We start from the raw sequence: 25064 nt of genomic DNA on the forward strand, positions 1-25064 counted from the left end.
ATTGAGATTCCACCTATTTATGCGAGATATAGAAATAAATTTGAAATTATGTTTCATGACAAAAATCAGATCTTATGCTGAAAATTGAGACAGACATGAAGTCTACACAGTATCCCCACTCTTGTAAAGTGTAGTTTCAAATCTGTGATGCTTGAAATAAGAATGCTCTGATGGCGTACGCCTTTACTCCCAGTTCAGATAGTATCTCTGGGTCACACTAAAGCAGGCTCTGGTGCTGTGGAGTACCATGCATGTAATCACCATGTATTTCCTGACGGTGGAGAACTTCATTTAACTGCTGGCCATTTTTCAGACTGTGTTCTATGAAAAAAAAGCTGTAGCTGTGTAGGCCTGGCTACACAGCCAACACCTCTGAAATAGGCCTACAGCACTATTACAGTGCTCATTATTATTGTACCTAGGAGCTCTCGACAAAAAGATTATCATCTGCTGCAATGTGGTAAATGCACTGCACAAGCAGTGACACAGTGCACAAAATTAAAGGACTTAATTCCGTTGATAGAGGCTGCACAATTCCTGTACAGGTTTTGAAACACGAGCCACTCTGGGATGACAGCACGCTGTAACACTCATCCCTCCCTCTCCTTGTGCCTTCGGATCTTCAAGGGCTGCCACCACCTCAGGGAAGGAGGCTACAGAGCGCCTCTGAGAGCGGATGCCGCCTAGCCAGGGGGTGCGCTGCCGGCGTGGAGCCGTGTTTACTTTCCGGGCCGACGGGGCGCCTTTCCGGGGTGGTGCGTGTGCGATGCTCGGCCCGGATTGGGGCTGCGCGGGCTGAGGGAGTGCGTCTGGCGGAGGGACGCTGCGAGCCCGGCGGCCACCATGAGTGGTGAGTGTGGGGCTCCTGTGGGGCCCTCTCCGCTGCGGGGGGTCTCTGCAGCCGCCGGGTCCGCGGCGCGCTCTGTGGGTTGAGGTGGCTGCAGGGACCCCCGTCCGGCAAGGCATGGACCTGCGACGAGGCACCTTTCCTTTCCCCGCCTCTGTGCAGTAGGGCTGGGGACTGCGAGCGGGCACGGGGTCTGCCGGGCCACGCAGAGCGAGGTGCGGCTCCATAGAGATGGTGTTGTGCCCTCTTGTAACCCGCCCGGCCTGCCCTCGGCACAAACGGTACTGATCTCGTGGATTTCTGTTGCCTTGGTTGTGCAAGGCCGCAGGAAATATTGAGAGAAAATAAATGACCAAGAATAAATTGATCAAACAAACGAAAAACTTATTCATGTACAATTAACGAGACAATTGAAAAGTATGATGGGCAGAAAACCTGGTTCCTTAGAGTATTTAAGGTGTATCTGCACCTCGAATATGGTGTTCAGTTCTGGGCCTCCCACTGCAAGAAAGACATCGAGGTCCTGGAGCATGTCCAGAGAAGGGCAGTGAAGCTGTGAAAGGTCTGGAACACAAGTCTTATGGGGAGCAGCTGAGGGAAATGGGATTGTTCAGTCTGGAGAAGAAGAGGTTCAGGGGAGACCTTATTGCGTTCTAGAACTTCCTGAAAGGAGGTTTTAGCGAGGTGGGGATCAGCCTCTTCTCCCAGATAACAGCAAGATGACAAGAGGCAATGGACTTAGTTAAATTATGCTGGGGAGGTTCAAGTTGGATATTAGATAAAGATTCTTCACAGAAGAAGTAGTAGTGCATTGGAACAGGCAGTGCAGAAAGGTGGTGGAGTTGCTGTCCCTGGAGGGGAAAAAGGGAAGGGAAGATGTGCACTGAGTGACGTGGTTTAGTGGTTGTGGTAGTGATGGGTTGATGATTGGCCTAGATGATCTTAGTGATCTCTTCAACCTTACTGATTCTATTATGCCTGTTTGCCAGATTCAGATGTGACAAGGGGGCCTTGGTTGTGGGGTATACACCTGTAGCCCCAGTGTTCCTTTCCTGGAATTTGTGTCCCTAAGAGTTGGAGGAAATGAAACCACTTGACTGGGCCAGCATGAGTTGCTAATGGGTTGGAGGGAAGAATCCTGGTAGTCAACAGATTTTTTGCTGTAAATATGACAGGATAACTGGCACCTTGTATGTCTTGAAGCACATTTATAAGTGTTTTATTATTAGTTAGTTTGTTTTTCTAGAGAAGGGACGTACTTCAGAAAATATTGTTCATGGCTCTGTTTATACAATAATAAATTCAGTGATAAATTCATTTATACAACTTAGATAATTTTCTCCAAACTCGAGTGTTGTCTTATCTACTGTAGGTTTTTCTTCCATCCTGATTTAAGACACGGGGGATTGCTTGCCAAATGTATCAAGAAAAAAATTGAAGATCTAACTGGGGTAACTAAATGCTGTACTTTTTAGGGACAGCAGCCTTTGCTTAACATGAAACCAAAAATGAAGATGAAGACATCTGTAGTTTCCTCTGGTTTGTTCTGATTTTTGTGTTAAGAAGAAAATAAATTATCTTAGAAGAAGGGATTAAAAAAATAAATGTTTTGTGGAGAACTGTTAATTGGCCTTGTGAACAATGCAAGCAACCGTCAAATCTTTCAAACTGTGGAAAAAGAAAGTTTCTCAAATGTTTCAGGTCTTGACACTGTATCAACTAAAACCTGATTCTGAAGTCGTTAGAAGCCTGTGTTCTCGTGGAAAGCCTCACCCCTTCAGTTCAGGCTTGGAGTAGCCTTCTGCAGATCAGCCTTTGTGTAAATCAGAGCAAAGTCTTTCTAGGAGATGCATCTTTTGGAGCTCCATTTGAATTATGTTCTTTAATTCAAATACATGGTGGCATCTCTTGTGGTGTAAATCCTTGTAATGCTGTTTCTAAAAGCCCTTTTTTTTTTTTTTAAATTAATATAGATATATTTAATAATGGATTCAGAATTAAGGGATAAAAATATTTAATTACTTAAAAGTAATAATGTCTGGTGTGACATTAAGGCTAGTAATCCAATTGCTTGGCAAGTCTGCCTGTGTGTAGCCTGTGCCAAGACCTATACAAGTTTTCCATTTTGATTAGATGTCAAAGTAACAAAGCGAGCACTAGTTTTGCCTTTTGTTAAACATCAATGTTATGAAATACTATGCAGGGCTTTTTTGCTGTTTTTTTTTTTGTTTTNTTTTTTTCCAGGATAACATAAATAGAAGAGCTAAGGACATAGAAAGTCATTGTTTCCTTTATCTGAAATAAATACAGCTAACGTTAAAATAACATAAGATTTATGGAGGGAATTTATACAGGGAGGGAATAACACTATGGTCTATGCTTATCTCCCTACCCAATGTTAGCCCTTAAAATTAAAAGAACTGCTCCTAGGATATTTGACCTCCTTTCCTGATGGCTACATCTACACATAACATGTGTTTTTCTAGTGGATATGAAGGCAACTTCCTGTAGATTTTAGCATTACTTAATATTGCTAACATTACCTGCTAATTACTTAATACTATTTTATTGGACAGCATTGAAAAAGCTAAACTTTAAAGGAAAATAACATGGGGACACTAGATTTATGTACTTGTCAAAAATTAGGGGTGTTTTTTGTCAGTTTTATGACAGTTTCAAAGTGCATGAAAATAAGGCTTATTCAGGCTGAGGCAGTAGGGTCATAGTATTGTAGTATGACAGGGTGCTGTGCACATCCGGAATAGGTTGTATCCTCTGAACCTGTTATATGGCAAGCAAAAGCAATTACAGCCTGAGGTTTTATGTACAGGACTTCAAGAGGTATGTAAGAGAATTCTGAGTTTATGTTTTCAATCTGTATTCTATAAATGATGAAGACAACCATACTTACTTGCAAATAATTTGCTGGAAATCCTGTTTTCCTTACTTGCATAATGGACGTCTGCTTTGTATGTAGATATTTCTGTTATGGTATGGATGGTATGGAGAGAAGTTTATTTTGAAAACAGGAAAGCATGACAGTAAACAAGAAAAAAAAAAGTGTAAGTCATGTACCGTACCTGAGTCTGTGTGAACTTTTTGACTGAGTAGTTGGAGATGGGAGGAGACTTTTGTTTTTGCTCTTTGTACTTATGTTTTCACTCTTTTTTTTTTTTTTTTTTTTTTTTTTCCCCTGCAGTGGTCTAAATGTAATGCCTTTCCAAGTAATGCTTTGTTTGTTTGCCTTATGTGTTTTAATGGAGTTGATTTTTCTGCTCTTTTTAATCTATAGGAGGGTATTTTGGTCACTTTGTAATACACTTGTTATTTAAACAATATAGAACTGATCACACTTGGTATTTTTTCAAATATATGCATATTTGCTTAAAGACTTTATTCAGAAAATCGCTGAGATTGCAAAAGAGCAGAATAGTTAATAGAATCATTAGAGACTTGTTTTCACCTTCCATCTACCTTGAGTCAAAATTAATTTCTAAAATTTCAAGATTTCAGAATTAATTTCAATAAATTGTTGAAGTACTATATTTTCTAGGCTTATTACAAAGAATGAGAATCTATGCTTTTCTTGAAAAAAAAAAAAAGATTTCTAAAAAAAAATCTAAAAAAAATTATACTATTATATATTATTTTTGCCTAGTAGTGAACTTCGTGTGTTAAACACAGCAGTAGTTGAATTCTGCAGACTTGCACTGATCAGAAACTTCAGCTGCCTTCAGTATGGATATTACATTATTTATCCTACTAACCTTGTTAATAGTAAAAGTGACGTGAGCTACCTATGGAAATTATTTAAATTTAAGTACAGTAAGGACAAAATAGACATTACACTCCTCCGAATCTGTGTAAACTTAAAGCTATTTGAGTCTTTTGAAGCATTAATTAGCATGCTGATCATCTCCTGTAGGTATTATATATTCTGTGTTCAGAGTCTGGTATCTAGTTGCAAACCATTTCCAAGTTATCAAATAGACACAAAAAGTGTCAGAAGAAACATCAGTTTAAAAACTATCATAGATTGCAGTTGTAAGACAAACTTAACCCACATACTTAGTATTTTCATTTGAAAAATGTTTTTCATGTTTGGAAATTATTAATTGCATGGATTTGTTGTAAGGTAGTCTAAATGGGGTCCTGGGTAACCTGGTCTAGTATTAAATGGGGAGGATGGTGGCCCTGTCTGTGGCAGGGGGCTTGGAGATTCATGATCCTTGAAGTCCCTTCCAACCCGGGCCATTCTGTGATTCTGTAAAACTCATTATGAGGAAATATGTTTTGTTATATGTCTGCTCTCCCAGGTACATAAGCATAAGACTGAAGAAGAAATGAGTTTGAAGCAGTATGGTATATCTCCCATTTTGCTTATGTTTGGTATTGCTGTTTATGGAAGGTTTAGTAAAACTTGAGGTTTAATTGTTTTTCTTGTTTTACAGTTATGGGATTTATTATAAGCTAATAGGTGTGTAGACATATGTCAATGTTTTTGTGAATATATGCTTGATATATCAAGTACAAGTTTGTGAAACTAATCTCTGATGTAGCATGGTGTAGAACAGTAAGGTTTATTTGAATTAAGCTTTATCTTCATAGTGGCATAATTGGCCTAATTGTTTAGAAGTCAGAATGTACGAGGTGCCAGATCTGTCTCTAGTATCATCTACTAGTGTTGAGAGTTGTTTGCATCTTCAGCTGAGTTTATGCACGTTATTTGACTAACAGAACCAAACTCACACATCCCTACACAGTGGGAATAAATTCAGAATCTGATGTGTGATTTCTTGAAAATCTCTGTAAGCACTGCGGAGCATAGTTAGCAGCTCAATTTACATGTTTTTTCCTATTACTTTTTAAAATTCTGGCATTGTGTGTATCACAGACAAAGCTTTTCCGTCCCTGCTCCCCCATCTCCTGCATTTACATCGCTTCCTACTAGGGTGGAGTGAACTGCTTTAAATTAGGTTCTGAAAATAGAAAATTCTGGGATTGGCACCTTGCAGTGCTGGACAACAGAGGAAGGATCCAGTGTTGCTGATATCCTTTAATGGAGGGCTTCGTATGTGGTGACTGGAGAAGTTTGCTCATGCTGGGTGAAACACTGGCTGGATGGCTGGGCCTGAAGAGTTGTGATCAGTGGAATTAAATCCAGTTGGCGGCTGGTCACGAGCAGTGTCCCCCAGGGCTCGGTACTGGGGCCACTTCTATTTAATGTCTTTGTTAATGATCTTGAGGAGGGGACTGAGTGTACCCTCAGTAAGTTTGCAGATGACACGAGGTTGGGAGGAAATGTTGATCTGCCGAAGGGGAGAAAGGCAGAGGGACCTGGATAGACTGGATTGATGGGCCAGGATATGAGCTTCGATAAGGCCAAGTGTTGGGTCCTGCATTTTGGTCACAACAACCCCAGGCAGCTGTATGGGCTTGGGGAGGAGTGGCTGGAAAGCTGCTTGACAGAATGGGACCTTGCTGTACTGATGGACAGTCAGCTAAATATGAGCCAGCAGTGTACCCAAGTGGCTAAGAAGGCCAATGGCATCTTGGCTGGTATCAGGAATGGTGTGGTGAGCAGGACATCCTGCCCCTGTACTTGACATTGGTGAAGCCTCACCTCGAGTACTGTGTTCAGTTTTGGGCATCTCAGAACAGAGAGGACACTGAGGTGCTGGAGCAGGTCCAAAGAAGGGCGACAAGGCTTGTGAAAGGCTTGGAGAATGTGCCCTATGAAGTTTGTACTCTGTTACATTGTACTTGGTGCAGCTACAGTGTACTCTGTATCATGAAACCACTCGTATTAAAATAAGAATTTAGATTCAAACAGTGCTACTGCACGTTAGTGAAAGGTTACTTGAAACATCAAAATACAGACTTATACTACATCATTTTACTTAGAGAAAATTAATCTATAAATGTAGTGGAATAACTGGCTTATGAAGAACATTTTTCAGAGCAGTGTTGACACAATATTACTTCTCTTAAAATTTTATTTCTTTTCAAGTAATAGAATTTTGTTGAATTTTCAGGTTCACACAACGACACAAAAAGGCAGTTTCTTCTAGAACGGTTATTGGATGCAGTTAAACAGGTGAGAAATCCAGTCAATATTTCTACAATATTCTACAATATTCTGTGTTGTCAGTACTGACATTGCCTTTATTTTATTTTTACTTTTTACCCAAAGAAGAAATCTTGTCTTTTGTATAGTACTGCTGAATTTTTGTGTCTGCTAGTAAATGAGTGCTATGCAGAGCTTCTTTAAAAATCTTCTATATGCAAATTATATTTGTAGTACTTATTATGTGTCTGAGATAGGTTGTGTTCTGTGAAGACTAAATTGGGTAGCATTATAAAGTATCAACTTTATTTCTTCACACTGGGGTTTCAGTGAAGGGTAAAAATTGGACTGTGATTAATTTTGTATCAACAGGAAGTTCATCATATAGAATATAATAGATTCAGTTTATCTTAAAGGAATATGGAAAGTAAAAGAATGTCTTGAAAGTGAGCTAACCATATGTTTTGTAGAGAATAGTTCTTCTATAATTGTAGCACTGAGCCAAACAGGAGTATTTTTTTGTTTCAATGGGTATACATTTAAAACTCAAAAGTAATAATTTTTACCTATTTATTTTCTTCAGGTAATGAAGGTGTGGTGTTGTGGATAGCAAGAATATATGTGAACTGCCAGGGTGATCTGTTAGTGAAATATGATGCTAAAAAGTGATTTTTGGTTGCAGAGAGTATTTTCCAATAATCTTGTACTGTTTTCTTTTTGTCGTGAGCTTTTGTTTCTTAAAGGGAAATATTTCAGCCTATTTTGTGTCTTAGTGTAACAAAACATTCTTAAAATCTCATTATTGCAGTGTCAAATACGGTTTGGAGGAAGAAAAGAAATAGCTTCGGATTCTGATAGCAGGTAAAGTATTCCAAAAAATTCTTAGTGTACTTGAATTATGCATCATAATTACCTAAAATGTAGGGCCCAAAATACCTAATGCGCTCAAACTCCACTCTCCAAAACAAATAAACAAAAAAAAAAACCAAACCAAAACATCAAAATAAACAACTACCAAAAAAAGCCAAACCAACTCCCAAATAAACACCTACCCTCTACCAGAATGGAGTACAGATATTTTGTTTCACAAATAAAAGGAAGTGGAAATTGTGATAATAGATATGTGTATCTGTAATGTTACAGTGTTTGAATTATTACTGTGATATGTTGTTATTTGTTTGACAGTTTTGAAAATGAAGATAATATGAGTGTTTAGATAAAAATCCAGTAAAATCTACAGTTCTCAACGTTTTGTTCTCATAGACTTTTTTTTTTTTTTTTTTACCTTTGAAGTTGTAATTTCTTGGAGTTTTTTTGTCTAGAAGTCTAGGCTTCTCCAAGTTTTTCTATATTTATTTAACACACCCTTATCCCTCCATCTAGTAAATACTCTAAATGTATGAGATGTATGTGCCTTTAAACATCTATATTGGGCATTATGGAATACTTGATTTTTTTTATTCCATTCTACTAGTGGTTAAATTCTGTTAAAGTTGCTGCATGGTTTTCTTGCTTTTGTTTTCAGTGCATGTCAATTTTTAATAATATGAGCTCTTCCCCAGAATCTCATTTCTGCTCTTTTTCAGAATTGAAAAGTCAAGTCAATTTTGGTTTTTTTGGATCATGTCTGCTGGAATTTCCATTTTCAACACTAGTTGTTTAGCAAAAATCAGTCATAACTACTCAAAATTCTTCTTAAGTATTGTTAAGCCAGGTGACAACTTTCTTAAAACTTAGGTTTTAAGTATTGGCAAAAATAAAAGTTGGAGAAAATCAATGCAAACTGTGTTGGAAATCTATTTTTCTGTATACCTTAGACCTTAGGTATTCTAGGTTACAGTAGCAGTTGTTTTGGCAGATTGAGTACTGAGTACAACTTTTAAACTACTTTTAAACTAGTACTTGTTAGTACTTTTAAACTACTCTTGTTAGTGTTACTACTTGTATGAAAACTGATTTAGTAAGTGGGTTATGTTTAAAAAAATATTATCATGAAGAACAATATCACTGGAGTGTTGTGCTTATTTTCCAATGCCTAAAGTTTCTGAGGGACATTACAATGTTCAGATATTTTCCTAGATTGAATTATAATGTACTAATGCAAGCAACAAAATTGTCAACTAATTGTATGGGACATTATAGTATATTTTCAGAAAATAATTTATTGCATGTATAGTATATTTCTGAGTATATAATTGGCTTGCATGAAAATTAGGTAATCCAAATCTGAATTACTGTAGCTAAAAAAACACCATAGCAGATGCAGATAACTTCATATTGCTAGTTCTCCTGAATATTATTTCTGTTTCCGCTTTGAATAGCCATGATGAAACTGTGGGTTTGGCTATGTTTTGCAAATAATAAGATTAATTAATTGCAGAGGATCTTTCACTGCATGTAAAATAAAGGTTCTCCTTTACATTTTCTGCTTATACATTTGGAGTAAACCTGCTTTAAAGAAATGTAGTTGATTATTCTTTTCACATGATTTGTGTAAAAACTTTCTTGCAGAGTCACTTGCTTGTGTGCTCAGTTTGAAGCTGTGTTACAGCATGGTCTGAGGAGGAGCCGAGGATTAGCACTAACGGCAGCGGCACTCAAACAGGCAGCAGGTTTCTCTAGTAAAACTGAAACAGGTAATTCATTAATCATAACTATTTTATTAAAAAAAAAAAAAAAAGTACAAGGAAGCAGAATGATTTCAAATAGAAGTTTTGAGTGGTGAACCAAGCTGCAGACTAGAATAACTGGAATCTCATGAAGTGCAGACTAGAATAACTGGAATCTCATGAAGGGCTGAAAGTGGCTATTGCTTTCTTAATCTAGTATTTAACTTTCATACTAAGTTTCTGTAGGAGTTTTGGAATTTGAAAATGTGCACTTTGTATTGTTCCATCATGGATAATATCATTGGCAAGTTTATTTTTACATCTTCTAGGAATGAACATTGTGCAATTGTGCTGTTGATACTCGGGTGGTTTCATTCTTAGTGTTATCTTACTCCATTCTTTAACTGCCATTTTCTTCAGCATCAGAACTATTTGACCTCTCAGTATTGATGCCATTTTAAAAATGAATCTTTTGTTGCTTTCATTAGGTGGTCAGCCAGGACAGTTGTTTTTTTTTAATGATTTCTTTATTTTGTGCCTTCATTTTGAAGCTCACCTTGTTTTTTATTGAAAGTATGTACAGGTATTCATCTTCACTAATTTTGTTGTGAAGTTTGGCTTATAGTTAACGTTCTATAATTTCTTAACCGATATCCACATCTTATAATGACACATTTCTTTTTGAATTTGAAATATGTAACGCATGGTGGGTGTTTTTGTTTGTTTTTAATATTCTATGTAACTACATACTTTAATCTCCGATATAACTTTGCATTACACCATACAATTACTTTCAGTAGGTGTTACCTTAATGCTTTATACACAAGTGGTTATAGTGTTGCCTTAAATTTGTGAAACACTGTCTCCTGTTGATAGGGTGAAATGATGGGTGTTTGTATACTGATCTTTCTTCTAATAGGTTAGAGCCTACAGACTTCTGTTTCATGAGGAGCTAAAGTAGTTTTAGAGAAGTCTGCGTTTCTTAGTAATGGGCAGATTCTACATGACAAGTAAAACAATTCAGAGGTTTACAGAATTATGTGAGAATGAATGCTGTAGCTGATATCAAAAGATAGTTGCTTTCCCTGCAGAATTTAGTTTAAAATATGTTAGGGCAGTATTGCTAAAGGGTTCTAAATAGGTGAACTCTTCTATTACCTCTGTCTTCTTAGAGATACTAGACTCACTGAAATCTTTCTGCCAATGATACTTTTTAGCATTATTTTTTACTGCACAGTTTCAGAGGTTCATAGGCTAATTAAGTTTGGAATTGTCCTCAGGAGGCCTGCAGTCCAGCACACATCTGTGAAGTTAAGTGAGATTGCTCAAAAGTGTTATCCAGTAGAAAACTAGTATTTCCAATTGTGGCAATAATCTCAGTCTTCTAACATGATACAGTCATGGCTAGTACAAAACTATTCTTTAATTGACTGAAGTTGAAATGCAGAATTGCTGAATAATGTGATTTTTTTTTTTCTTTTCTTTGTATAAGAAGTTGATGAGCCTGGCTTCAAACTGATCTCTTTGCTGTCTGTGCTCCTAATTTTAGACATAGTTGCTCATTGGTGCTGATTAATGATTCATTGTGCAACGTCATAGTTATTGGAACTGTGATATCATTAAAATTGCATGGGATGTTTTTACAATGTGATTAATACTTGCATGAATTGCATAACAAGTGTTTGCCTATGGTAAAATTATACAAATTGTATTTACTGAAATTAAAATAAATTTTGCATCTAAATAATATGTACAGGATTATTTGCTATGAAATTTATTATCAGCTGTTAGGACTTGAATTTTCATTTAATTCTAATACTGAAATGAATGTGTTCATTTCAAAATGCCACTTGCATCATTCTTTTTTCAGCAAGTATGTAATGGAAAAACTTAGGGTACATAATGCTTCTACTTAATTTCCACTGAATAGATTTTGATTAAAAACTAAGTGTCAGAATCCTAGATATCTGTAAATAAACAGAATGCCAGGAAACACTGAGTATCACTCTTGGCACAAGATGAAACCTGCTTATTTTTTCTGTTCCTGTAATAATTTGATTTCCTTCTTTTGCATTGTTTTGACTTTTAGCAAGACAGTAAAACACATTCTGTTGTTAATAGGAAAAAATAAAATCATTAAGTCAGTGTTCACTTGATACAAATCCAACATTTTATGGTCTGCTTTATTTTTTGGGTATACATGTATTTGACTTAAAATGCAGATCAAATAAGCTGAGGTCAGAGGGATATATTCTATGGACTTTCCTATTGTTTTACATGCTAATCTATCTATATCACACAGTATCACAGTCTTGTGCAGGTTGGAAGGGACCTTAGAGATCATAAAGTCCAACCCCCGGGATTTGAGCCTCCTGTGTAGCAGAGCGGCACTTCTACCAGTTGCGCCACAGGGGGGATTCGAACCCTGGGCCTTCGATGTTGCAAAGTGGCATTCCTACCACTGTGCCACCGGAGGCACAGTTCTAATTCTAGTTCAGCCAAGTATGCCTATAGTTTGCATCCCATGTGGTCCTGGACAACCTGCTATAGGTTACATTGCTTAAGCAGGTTTTCGGGCCAGATGACATCCAGAGGCCTCTTCCAAACTTATCATTTTTGTGATTGGCAGTTCCATGTTTCATGTATTTCACACTGTTCACATTGTCTCTTTAGAACAGTTCTGGGTTATTCTTGCATAGATGTCAAATCTTATTAGCAAAACTCCTAGTAAATTAGTCTGTTCAGTTTTCTAAAACTATGGCACCACTGACAACTTCACTAATCTAATGGCTTTCAGTAGAGATTAATAAATAAAATTGTACCCTCAAATGAGCATATTTTTCCAGAAATCGTAACCTGTAGTAAAAACCCCTTCAAAACATGACTGCATTCTCTTTATTCAGCATAGACAAAGGGGAACATCTTGGATGACCTTTTCCTGATGCTGCAACTACATTAAAATGATTTTGAAATGTGATAAGAAGTGACAGAATCTGTCCATTTTATCTTTTGTTGCAAATTTTGAGTCTCTGAGGAAATCTTTTATCCTTCTTTAAATGTCTGTTTTATGCTGCCTGCCTTGAGATTGCGATCAGAAGTCAGAATGATAGTTAAGCTGATAGTGTACTATTCACTCCTACATTAGAATTTTCACTTTTTTGTTAACTAATTAAAAACAAAAAATGTTAAACAGTGACCTTCATTAAACTGTCAAAAGGAATATGTGCTTGTCTTCCTCGACAGATTGTTGTTTTGAACTTTTTAAAGAATTCTTGGCTTTCTCAGATTTTTTTTTCTTAAAGGCCTGTCTACCCTAAATTCAGTTTCTTATTATGTTATTGACAGTATGAATTATCAGCTTTCAGATACTTATGCAACTGTAAAAAGAAGTTTTATCAGTGTTTGGGGCAGTAGGTATTTGTGTGGGAAGGGGGTTGTTGCCTTTTATATTTATTTAACACTTGACTTTGTCCTTTGCATGTCTGCAAATTGTTGATCTACCCATTTCTTTCTACACAGATTTTGTCATTTCGCAGAGAACAAAAAAAAAAGAAAGGTTCTAGAAGCATTTTTTTCTTTGCATAGTGTATTCCCAGATGTGAATTTGTTTCTTGAGTAAAATATTAATTTAAATATGATTATTTTAAAATGTAGGCTAGAAGCCTTCAATGTGTTTGGCATCTTCAGGGAAGTTACAAGTTCTAAGTGCTTACATGACCTAAATTCTGTAGAAATAAATAATGTAATTAACTGGAGAGTTATATGTAGATGGTAAACAGTTCACCTTTATTCAAGTTATAAAACATTCAGAGAACAGTGTATAAAATTGTGTGATAAATTTATTCTGTTGGGATTGATTCAGTTGGGAATACTGGAGATAATTTATCATGTGAATCAGTCGTGATTTGTAATGAAACTTACAAAGTAAACTTAGATAGAAGCAAGTAAAATATGTAGGTTACCCATAAAGTAATGCCTCCTGTTTTATGATATTGGCTCAAGGCATTAGGGACGGATGTTGGTGGGATGACAGCAAAGGCTGAACGTTCCCACCAACATCCAGCTGTGTTTTGTTGCTGTACGACAGATGGCAGTAGAGGAGCAGTCTGAGAAATTGGTGTCTGTCATGGAAGTGTGCCTGAAGAGAGGGTGTGGAGTGGAACTCCTTCATATGAGAAAAAATTGCACTCACTAACATTCATGGGTGCATGTGAATGTTTATGTTCACCATACAGTGGATGTAAGCACAGTGAGGGAGTGGGTGGTACTTTTTAGCAGTGGCAATGGCTGAAAGGAAAACAACGTTCCAGACAACCATGTACAGCTGCCACACCATGAAATGAGGAGTGTCTCAATTTGCTCATCTGTGTGAATCAGATAATGGTGGTGACTCTATTGAAAAATAGTTTTTTGAGAATTTGCTCTATCAAACAGTGTCATTGTGCTCTTTGGATCTGTTGTAGTTTCCACTGAAATAAATAGGAGGCATTACTTTTTGAGTGACTATTGTAGATAAAACAAAAGCTTATTGTGGTGTTTTTGTTTTGTTTTTCTGCAGAGCCAGTGTTTTGGTACTATGTGAAAGAAGTTCTGAATAAACATGAACTGCAGCGCTTTTACTCTCTGAAGACAATTACTACAGATGTTGGCAGAGGTCGGGCTTGGTTGCGCTGTGCATTGAATGAACATTCCTTAGAAAGATATGTTCATATGCTACTTGCAGACAAGAATCGGCTTAGGTACTGTATTTGATGCCATTGTAATGCAGGAAGTGTGCATGTATTCACAAATGAGATATTCTGACTGAAAAGTCAACAAAATCCCAAGAGAAAAACTGCAAGAAGTACAACTGTAATAATATATCATATTATTTCTCTTCTAGTTATCCCACCTAATCTGACATATGTTTATTTTTTCATTTTTCAAATTCTGAGTCACTGATATAGTGGCTTGTGCCCAAGTCAACATGTGACCTGAAACTGGCTTCATTTTTACATATGAGAATTTACACTTCTATCCTTGTATTCATTTCCGTCCACTCTCCTGACTTTCTTCTCTACTCTTTCAGCAGTTCTCTCTGATACCTTAATGCCTTTTATAGGGACTTTGAGTGCCTCTCTGACTCTATTAAATCACGTAGTATTTCAGCTTTGATTTTGTTAATTCAGTAGTAGTTGCCTGTAGCCTGCTTGGAGATGCTTACCCTGGAGTTTAAAAGCTCTGCCCATCAAGCAATAGGTAGCTACTTCTGCAGATTCCTTGGAAACATGTCATGAGCTTTCTGTTACAGCCTTTTCTTTTTGGGAATCTGTGGCATTTTTTGTTTTAATTGTTGAGCTTGAGCTACTTAGTGAATTCATCAGAAAAGCTTTATTTCCATTTGCATCAACTAATGAATGTACTTTCAGAACTGATCTCTTTAGTACCTTTTGGTCTATTCCATCCTTCTGTAGCTTTCTTGTAAGACAGGTTTTGAAATGAAGTCAAATAGAGACAAAACAAGACTGACTACGCAAATCTCTCTTACAACAGTTTTCATATTTTTATTTGGATTGCTTTGTCCCTTAGTACCCTCATGCTTGTACCAGTGTATGTACTGTAGCAACACTGTCAACACTGAGCATTATATATGAACCCTTGTTTCCAAAAAGGCTTATTGTAGAATACTTAAGGTATGTTATTTGAATTCAAGTGGAATTTCCAGAATTAGTTTACATCCCGAACTCTTATCTGTTTTGAAAACTTAAGTGAATCTATTGTGTTTAATGTAGATTGAAGTCTTTCTTGCTGTATGTTTTTATGGTTTTTATTAATCTGAATGCTGACAGCTAAAATACAACATCCTGCTACTAAAAATAACTGGATTTAGGACAACTAACATTTTGTTCACTGTGAAGTTTCTTTTCCTTTCATCCAAATTCCTAGCTGACCCTGACAATTTAGGGTAATTAATGTGGTTTTGGGTGTTGAAACAGCTTGTCAAAGTTGATTAGATATTTGGGTTGTGTTCATGCATTCTCATGCTTTGTAAATGCTTGGTGACTATAAAGTCAGCTGTAATTATTTTAAAACTTATGTATGTGGAATAGCAGCAATAGGTATTGACAAACAATTGTGACTACTATTGTAACATGAACCTCCTTGTCCTAAGTGGTTTTTTTCCCCAAATAAAAAAAAAAAACACAGATAAAATACAATTTTAGTGATTCTCATATTTTTCATCTAAAGAAATGCATGTTTATTTACTGTTTTAAGATGTCTCAAGTGATTGTTTAGACAGTCAAAATACTTCAGAAGTTCAGGGAATTACTGTGATGTATGTTTGATTTGTCAGTGTACTCATACTTATTTTTCTGAGTTTTAACAGTGGAATGTATTGTAAGTGTTCAACTCAATATTCTTTGCTTCTTCTTTTCAAATCACAGTGTCTTCTATGAAGACTGGTCTTTTATGATGGATGAAGAACATTCTAGTATGATCCCTACAATGGCAGCTGGTAACACCTCTCTTATATACTACTGTTTTGGGAAAACATTTTGAGACATCATTTCTGTTTCAGTTGAAAGGATTTTCTCTGTTTGCTTCTGTGGAGAATGTGCATCAGATACACATTCAGGGTAAACAGTAAAAGTATTATGCCAGTTTATGTTATAAAATGTCAAGATACTGGATCTAGCTATTCTATTGTTTCTGAAGTGTTTCAGATGGATTTTCTGACTATTTGATAGTAAGTATAATTTTTTTCTTCCCCTGAAACTGTCTTGATTTGAAGAAGAAATAGGTTGCTCTTGACCTGAAAAGAATAATGGTAGGCTTTTTTTTTAGTCAGACCCGGAATACAAATAAATGTGCTGGAAGAACTAATAAGACCTGGCAACATTTAGCTTGATTTTTCTGGAATTAGCTCTCAGAAGTGGTGCATTGTTGCTGTGTACATACATTTTCTGAGATTCATTATCAACATGCTTCCCTATGCAAGATAGAATTAACAGGTTTTTATTTGTGGAGTATAGGATCCAATAAATTTTAAAGCTGCAGTGTAAAATTGCAGCATTATTTACAGTTAAAAGACTAAATAAACCAGTTCAGCTGCATATTACGTACTCAAAAAGTAATGTGAACTGTATACGTAAAGATAAATTCAGAACATGAAAAAGCTTGAGTAGTATATTAGAAAGAGTGAATGATATGTGGAGCAGAAAGAATTCATGCACAGAGAGTGGTAGGAAAATTTTGGAAAAAAATGTTTTACCTGTCAGCATTCATATATACCAGGGTTCTATTTTTGTAACTTTTGTGTGAAGTGGAGTTTTGGTCTTACATTTTTCCCTTCTTTTATCTGTAGGTCTGAACTCCATTCTCTTTGCAATCAACATTGATAATAGAGATTTAAACGGACAAAGCAAATGCACACCCTCAGTGTCTGATCTATTAAAGGAATCAACACAAAATGTAACCTCATTATTGAAAGAATCCACTCAGGGTGTTAGCAGTCTTCTTAGAGAGATAACTGCATCCTCTGCTGTCTCTATTCTCATAAAACCTGATCAAGACACTGACCCGCTTCCTGTTCTCTCAAAGAATGTAAATGCTGGTAAGCATTTTTGCAATATTGATGTCATTCAGAGACTTACATTAATATGTGTTTAAATAACTTTTTTTCAATTCAGTTTAATATACTGTATGGAAAGAAGATATAAAAAATGCATGTGCTGTGCATGCAAAACAGTTGAATGTGAAATGTTAAGTGTGGTTGGCTCTTTTTAATTTATTTTTTGAAACTACTAGTGTGGATAATGGAAAGTTAATATTTATTTTAGCTTCCTTTTATCAATGCTGGAGGGAAGCTAAACTGTCTTGTTGGTGCTGTAATTGTGACCTGGATTTCAACTTCTTACTCATAAGACTATGTCTTGTAGTGTCTGCTATAATGGTTTTTCACTTTTAGTATGATTACTTTTGGCACTTTGCTAGCCATCTAAGCTGTTCTGATGTACTGGATAAAAAAAATTTAGCTTGTAGTCTTCAAGCAGCATCTAAGTTTATAGTTTAAACTCCTATATGAGACAGGTAATTACCGCAAATGAAAAATTACTCATAGGTCTTCCTGGACTTTACATGTGTTAGTGTTTTAACCACTTTGCAGGGTACCATCACTGACAAGGACACAATATTTTAATCCCTTGTATTTTAAAATTAATCAATTAAAATGTGATATTTATTATACGTTAGAGTCTTCAGTAGGGTCTGTAGACTGTTTAGCAGGGTCTGTGGTGATAGAACAACCTGAAAAGGCTTGAACCTTAAAGGGGGTAGATTTATGTTAGATATAAGGAAAAAGTCTTTTACAGTGAGGGTGGTGAGGCACTGGTACAGATTGCCCAGTGTATATTAACCACAGTTAATGTCTAATCCCTGGAGACTTTCAAGGTGAGGCTGGATCAGGCCCTGGTCAACCTGATCTAGCTGTGCATGTCCCTGTTCATTGCAGGGGAGTTGGACTAAGATGACCTCTAAAAGTCTCTTAAAACTCTTAAGGATTCTATGATTCTGTGATTGTCAGTTCCAAAAGTAATGAAAGAGTATTTTATCATCTTTATCATCACTATTTCCCAGGAATATTTCATGCTTTTTTCCTGTTGTGTTGACATACTCTGAAATATACACTTATTATAGTCCACAGGAATAGGTGCCTGAAAGATTTTTACTCTTGAATTTCTTTTTGTCATTTTTTGAACTAATTTTTTCCACTTCCAGTTGAATACTATTATAATAATTTTTAAAATTTGTGTTACATGAAGTATATAAAGCTCAGTTGACAGATTTAAAGACTAATGTGTGTATGGAGTGATAATGAAGTACCTTATTAAATGGATTCTTTTTTTCTTTAATAAATGCATTCAGTATGTGAGTTCTGTTAACAGAGCACATCCTTTCTTTCTTGTTTTTCTTTTTTAAAATATGTAAACTTTTATGTTGCTAATAGAATTGAAATATAAGAAAGATCGAAAAAAGAAGAAGAAGGTGACAAATATAATCTCATTTGATGAAGAAAATGATGAACTAAGTGTGGGGGATGCCACAAAGACCCTTATGATGGGACAAAGTTCAGTGGAGAATTTAGATAGGTCTTCAGTTTTTATATTACCCTCATCCAAAACCAGTCATGGAAAAAATTCGAATGGGAATGAAAGTAACCACTCTTGGAAAAGTATTTCTGTTTTCATGAATGGGGAGTATGAATACCAGAAACTAGATGTGAAGAGTATTGATGATGAAGATGCAGATGAAGATGAACTATGTGAAAAAACATTAGGAAATAAAGAAACAGAAGCTGAAACTGAGTCTTCGGAAATGTAAGTAACTTTATTGAAGAACCCAGTGGTAATTTTTTCTCTTATTTCTTCTTTCGTGGGCACTGTCAAATTTGTGTAACTAACAAAAATCCTAGTGGACTTTTTTTTAAATTTGTTCTTTGTTTAAATTATTTGGCCTAGTTTGGGGATATTTTGCATCAATGTTTCACCTAAAATCAGAATTTTGAGATTTCAGAATCTCAAATCTCAGAGAATCTCTGTTCTCCATGAGGCTCTCAGTTTCCAAAATTTTTGCAAAGCTGCAATTCTGACATATTTGACATGTACTTATTCATAGTGTGATGCCAGCTTTAGTTTGGCTTCACAGAAAAACCATATATTTTAAGCAGAGCCTGCTAGTATCAGAGTAATGTTAACCAAGACAAAACCATAAAACTGATAGTTTGAAATTGTCTGATTTTAGAATCATAGAATTATAAAATAGTTTGTGTTGGAAGGGACCTTAAAATCATTGAGCTCCGCCTCCCTGGTATGAGCAGAACCACCTTGCACTGGACCACCTGTTGCAGTGCCTCATCACCGTAATGGAAAAGACTTTCTTCCTAATGTCTAATCTAAACCTACCCTCTTTTAGTCCCTCCTCATCTTTTCTGTAAGCCCACTTTAAGTACTGGAAGGCCGCTATAGGAAATTTATGTACGTCTTTTGTGAATTTATGTACATCTGAACCAAGATATTGGCAGGGGTATTGAAATAAAGGTTTTTCATGAAGTCGTATCTCTGAAAGAAATATGAGCATTGTGGAAATCTTTGACTATATAATTTTTATTTTTGTTTTTCTGTATAGGCCTCATGAAATAGTCACTTGCAATGCTCAGATATGTGGTTGGTCTCCTCTACAAGTCCTGAATTATGACTCAGATGTTCTGATTCCTGTCAGTGCTGTTGACTCTTACTCCCAAACTGGTAAATATTTTAATTGTATGTAATGCTAACAAACTTTATAATGCAATTTCTAACATGCAGCAGTGGTAAAGAAGCATAGCATTGTACAAACTGAAGATGATGTTAAAATTATTATTATTATTTTTTTTTTTGGTGGGAGTCAAAGTTCTTCATTTTGGTAGTCTTTTCCATAGCTCATATCTAAGCTGGTTAGTTGAGGAGGATTTATCCATGTGAAAATAGACCAGAGATCTGTTGTGACTGAGCTGTAGTCTTGTATGTGTGGTGCTCTGGTAATTATTTGAGTGGTTGAATAGGAAGTATCCTTATCCAATTGGTAGATGCCAGTAAGCTGGACGAAGCTATCAGTTTGTTTGGTAGTTTGAATTTGACCTTGAAGATCAGAGAAACTACTAAATACTGAACACATTCTTGTGCGGGTTGAAAGGGACCTTAGAGATCATTGAGTCCAACCCCCGGGATTCGAGCCTCCTGTGTAGCAAAGCGGCACTTCTACCACTTGCGCCACAGGGGGGATTCGAACCCAGGGTCTCCGGTGTTGCAAGAGGCATTCCTACCACTGCGCCACTGGAGGAGCCCAGTTCAATAGTTGTTGTTATCTCTGTATAAATGGGATGAGGAGTGATTGGGTAGGAAATAATGATTTGGAAAAAGTTATAGCGGGTTACAAGTCCATAATGAATTAGCAGTGTTGTGCTTCTGCACTGAAAGCACATTGCATGCTGAGATGCTTAAATTAAAGAGTCCCTTGTAAGTTAATGCTTTGGCCTCTGCGCTTTTGGGAACTGCACTCAAAGAATGGTGTGGACCATATCTTGAAGACCAGAAGCAATGAGAATGGATAGAGGTATGGAAAATAGCACTCACTATGCTTTCAGTATCTGTTCTGGTGTCAAAAAGCAAAAAAGCTTCCTCACGAATGCATGGAGTTGATATTTGCTAGCTGTTTATAAAACATTGCATTCTGTAAAGCTTTGAGTATGCATTCTCCTTTCAGAGACTAATAATAACTTCCCAGTGGCATTCAAATGATCTATTTTAATGGTAAAAAATTGAATGCTTTTTGAATATGCATCATTTGTTCTGAGAGTTTAAAGAGACAGTTAACTGAATGGCTTTGAAAAAGTGTGATTTTCTTCTTTAAGTTATGAGATAAAAATAACATGGTTCATAAAATAATGCTATACTGCCCTCTGCTGTATTCTGGTGTTTGTACCTCTTAAGAAATGCCAGAGGTTCAGAAAAAAGTGTTTCATTTTTTTTCTAGTTTTCCCACATTTTCTGCTTATGAAAGAGTGGATTTAGAAAACATACAGTTTGTGCCATAGTTATGAGCCTGTTATCTTAAATGAATTTTTGCAGAAACATAAAAGCCAACTCTGTAGGATTATAATTGTTATCTGACTCAAACAGCTTGAAATCTGTAATATAAGTCAACATTTTCACTTGTATCGGGGGGAGCAGGGGAAATGGGATTCTGTAATTGAACTGTGGAAGGAAGTAGTAGGCAGCTGGATTTTACAATAGGAGCAGGGAATCAGAAACTAGAGCTAAGGATATATGTAGCTGAAATCGGAGTCAGGAAACCTGATCTGTTGAAAGATAGCCCTGCCCTGTCAGGGAAGTTAGACTAGATGATCTTTAAAATTTCCTTCCAACCCCAGCCTTTCTATAATTATGTGATCAGTAACGATGCCTTTGACAGATAATTCATTAACATTACTTCATCTTGGAACTGTTATGAAGACAGTGCTTAAGACCCAATCAGGTCCACTTTAGTGTTACTTTATATGAATCTTTTCAGTTCTCCTATTTCCCTCTTTATCTTCCTGATAAACTGTGTGATCCAGTACACAAGCTCAGCATACAGCGTGGTATTGGGCTGGTGGAAAAAATCATTTTCATCTGCTATAACAAACAGCATCACAAATTTTGCTATCTAGTTTCACAGTTTTATCTTTCATTTCTGTCAATGGGCCCTTCTAAACAGCACTGGAATGATGGAACATTTGTGTATTCTTCGCTAGAGGGTCTATTACTAACATATTTAGTGAGCTCCTGTAATATGTATTGTTTAAGCCATTATTTTGGTACGTAGATCTTACACAGATGAATAATGAGATGTAATCTATTTCAAATATATAGCACACAGTGTTATTTGTTCATATGAGTTTTCACAGTCTGCTGTTATGCTTCAGGGATGTGTCAGGACATATCACTTCTCCATGCTTAGAGATTAGAGAGCCTGAGTCAAAAATCAATTTCCTGGAAGCAAAATGGAATATATAGTTAGAAACTGAACGTCAGTAAACTTTACAGCTTAAAAAAAAAAAAAATAAATAAAAAATAAAAAGAACTTTCTTCTCCATAGTAAACCTGACATAACTCTTGTTTCCCATCTTTTTTTTTTTTTTTTTCCAGACTTCCTGCTTTTTCAGTATTGTTTTGTGATATGTTTGTAACCCTTACATACTGAGGTGCAGAATATTTGCATATATATATACAATTATATAAATATATATGTATTTCTTAATACATTCTCAGAAGGAGGATGTAGTTTTTTTTCCTATCAGGTGACCTGCCATCATGACAGGCCCAGTGGTGTGTATGTTTTGATACTGAAAGTTGTGAATCTGTGGACAGATGTGTATTATCCACGCTTTTCTGAGAAATACCTGATTTCTGATATTTGGCTCATAGGTGTGTGTACCAAATGTAATAAATAAATAAATAAATAAAAAGAGAGAGAGAGAAAAAGAAAAAGGTTGAAGAAGAGCCATGATGCTCTGTTGGGAGTGTATAAAGGGATGGCAGCTTTGCAAGGTTTAAGATACTGGGAACTAACTGCAAGTCACCAAATAGATTTGCAGTATCAGATGTCAGATGTTAATTAAACTCCTGTGACTTTAAAATAAATTCAATATAAAATTTCTTCATAACTTCACAGCATTGTTATCAGCATTAAATGTCAATATCTATACTATAATAAGTAGTTTTGCTATAGGAAAACTTTTCTAAACTGATGATTGTGTTACAATCCTACCTGGGTTTGGGGTGAATATGCAGAAGCCAGATTTGGAGAAGTCTTTTAAGCACTTAAAATTCTTTAGTAAAGGTAAAGTAAAATTCTTTAGTGAAGGTAAATGTACCTGGGTAAAAAAATGTAATTATTTTCTTTCTTGTTTTGTTTTTATTTTTATAATAATATTAATTCAAGAAAGCTTGTGTATGCATTCTGCTCTAGATAAACTGGAGAATGGAGGGGGGCATGAAAATGTTGATGCAGTAGAACTGTTTCCAAGAAGATCTGACCTTCCCTACAGGTATGTGTCAAATATATCTCATCAGGAAAAGCAAACAACACAAAAAAACCTACAACTCCTGCAACCTATAGATAGCTGCCAGCTTATTATGTTTGTCTAACAGATAGCCATTCAACACTGGTAAACAAACTGTTTGTTAGGCTATTCTTGGAAATGTTTGGCAGGACAAAATAGGTTTTATGTTGTTTGGGTATTTTAACCATACTTTCTGTGACTGATTGGTTTGAGCTTTTTTTCCTGTGCTCTTAAATCATACAAAACAGATATCTTAAACAATAATTGAACATAAGATGGATGAATATATGTTGTTTTCTGTGCGTGATTATGTGTTTTGAATAGTTGATGAGAATTCTAGTTTCTTTTTTCTTAAGTTTTGAATTCAGGATTTTCTTTACGTTTATTGATGATATTGTACTTCTGTAACTAGAGTGGAAGTCAGTCCTCCAGCTCAAGTGAATACTTTAAGCAATATGTTGCCTTCAGCCACTGTGCCCGAATCCATGACAATTAGTAAGTACTTCCTTGATGGATCTAGATTAATGGAATTATTTTTTTATGTCCTGTTATTCTTAATTTCTATTTTTATTTCAGTAACATCTGTTTATGGAGGGTTCATTTCTTATATGCTGGCCACAATGGCTTCCCTAAAATAGTTCTGAATTGGCAATACAAGGTTCATTGCAGATGCACACATTAGCCTCTTTTTCCACAGATTTGCTATAAATACCCTTATACTAGTTGTGAGTAGTTAAAAGAACAGTAATGATTATTATCTTTAAATTTCTGCAAGTTGCAAAAGTGCTGATGGTTGTTTCTGATATGGTCTTATTTGGTGTGCTTTCTGTAAGGCCTAGTGGGGCAAAAAAACAAATCCAGAACTCTTTGTGCACTTGGTATATGGTTTTAATATGGAAAATCTGCTCCAAAAATAAATTTGTGCTTTCATAAATGGAAATTTTATTTATGATTGAGGTCTTATTTTCAGTAGTGTTGAGAATCAAGCTCGATGGGATAAAGTACCCTTTGTTGTAAGAAGAAGACTTGTACTGGCTGTCTGTTACCTCATCTTTAAACCTTTAAAGCTTCACATAAACTTGCAGAATGAAGAATTCTTAAACTGTCCTGTTGTCTAAAGACACAAGCAAGTACAGTTTTATTTTTCTCCCTGTACAGAAAGTTTTGCAACTGAACTGGTAGATATGGCTTTGTTCCTGAAACTCTGGGTTATGTGTATGTTTTTTTAACTATGTCCAAATTCTGAATTCCATTCAGGAATACAGAAGTAGTGTAGGCAACATTCATTTGTGAAATTGATTTATGAATAATCAAAATAAATGAACACTATGAAATTTTAATGCTGTATTCTAATTTAATGTTGACATGCTAAAGGAGGTGAGCTGTGCATTTTTACTGAATTTTGTTTCATGCTTTAGTATAGATCTGCTTTACTGAGATCTGCTTTATTTAATGTTTTTTTTAGGTCTTATTTAATGCTTTTTTAGATCTGCTTTATTTAATGTGCTCTTTGAAGTGGGAATCTAGCTTGGGACTTTGAAGTCACATAGTTGAAGATGCTGATTTAGATGGAATCACTGTTGTTGGTTTGGTCAATGTATATTTATGCTTGTTATTATTACAGTCCAACCCTTCTTTTTTTATTTGTGTTAGCTGCTTTTTTTTTTTTCAGTAATAGAGTTCTAATGGGAAACTTTCTGCTTTTATCGCACTTAATTGATTTATTCATAGATGCCAGCAGTTGGTCTCTTTTCAGTTGCTCAGATAGTTCATATGTGCAGTTAAGACAATCATCAAATATAAAATATATTTTGAGATTTTAAATTCTTGATATTTAGCAATTTCTAAATGAAGTGAGCCACAGTATCAGAAGAAACTTAGATGTAAACATTAAGTTTTTATTCTAGATGAGGTTTTGAG

At 35.8% G+C, this 25064-nt stretch overlaps 1 protein-coding gene across 3 annotated transcripts in view; it reads left to right on the forward strand.

Moving 5' to 3' along the window:
- The first annotated feature begins 708 nt into the window (after positions 1 to 708).
- SNX29 (sorting nexin 29) overlaps positions 709 to 25064 on the forward strand; it is an 83605-nt gene continuing 59249 nt past the window's right edge. Inside the window, exons 1-11 of one of the 3 annotated variants that reach the window (XM_015876438.2) lie at positions 709 to 850; positions 6883 to 6944; positions 7723 to 7775; positions 9426 to 9550; positions 14082 to 14262; positions 15949 to 16019; positions 16869 to 17117; positions 18510 to 18879; positions 19688 to 19806; positions 23024 to 23129; positions 23557 to 23639. In XM_015876438.2, coding sequence (XP_015731924.1) covers positions 844 to 850; positions 6883 to 6944; positions 7723 to 7775; positions 9426 to 9550; positions 14082 to 14262; positions 15949 to 16019; positions 16869 to 17117; positions 18510 to 18879; positions 19688 to 19806; positions 23024 to 23129; positions 23557 to 23639 — 1426 coding nt within the window. In that variant the 5' untranslated portion in view covers positions 709 to 843. Of the gene's footprint in view, positions 851 to 6882; positions 6945 to 7722; positions 7776 to 9425; positions 9551 to 14081; positions 14263 to 15948; positions 16020 to 16868; positions 17118 to 18509; positions 18880 to 19687; positions 19807 to 23023; positions 23130 to 23556; positions 23640 to 25064 lie in introns of those variants that run through there. The other 2 variants (XM_015876436.2, XM_015876437.2) reach the window with 2 other exon arrangements.

Source organism: Coturnix japonica, chromosome 14 (assembly GCF_001577835.2).
Source record: "Coturnix japonica isolate 7356 chromosome 14, Coturnix japonica 2.1, whole genome shotgun sequence".
Lineage (NCBI taxonomy): Eukaryota > Metazoa > Chordata > Aves > Galliformes > Phasianidae > Coturnix > Coturnix japonica.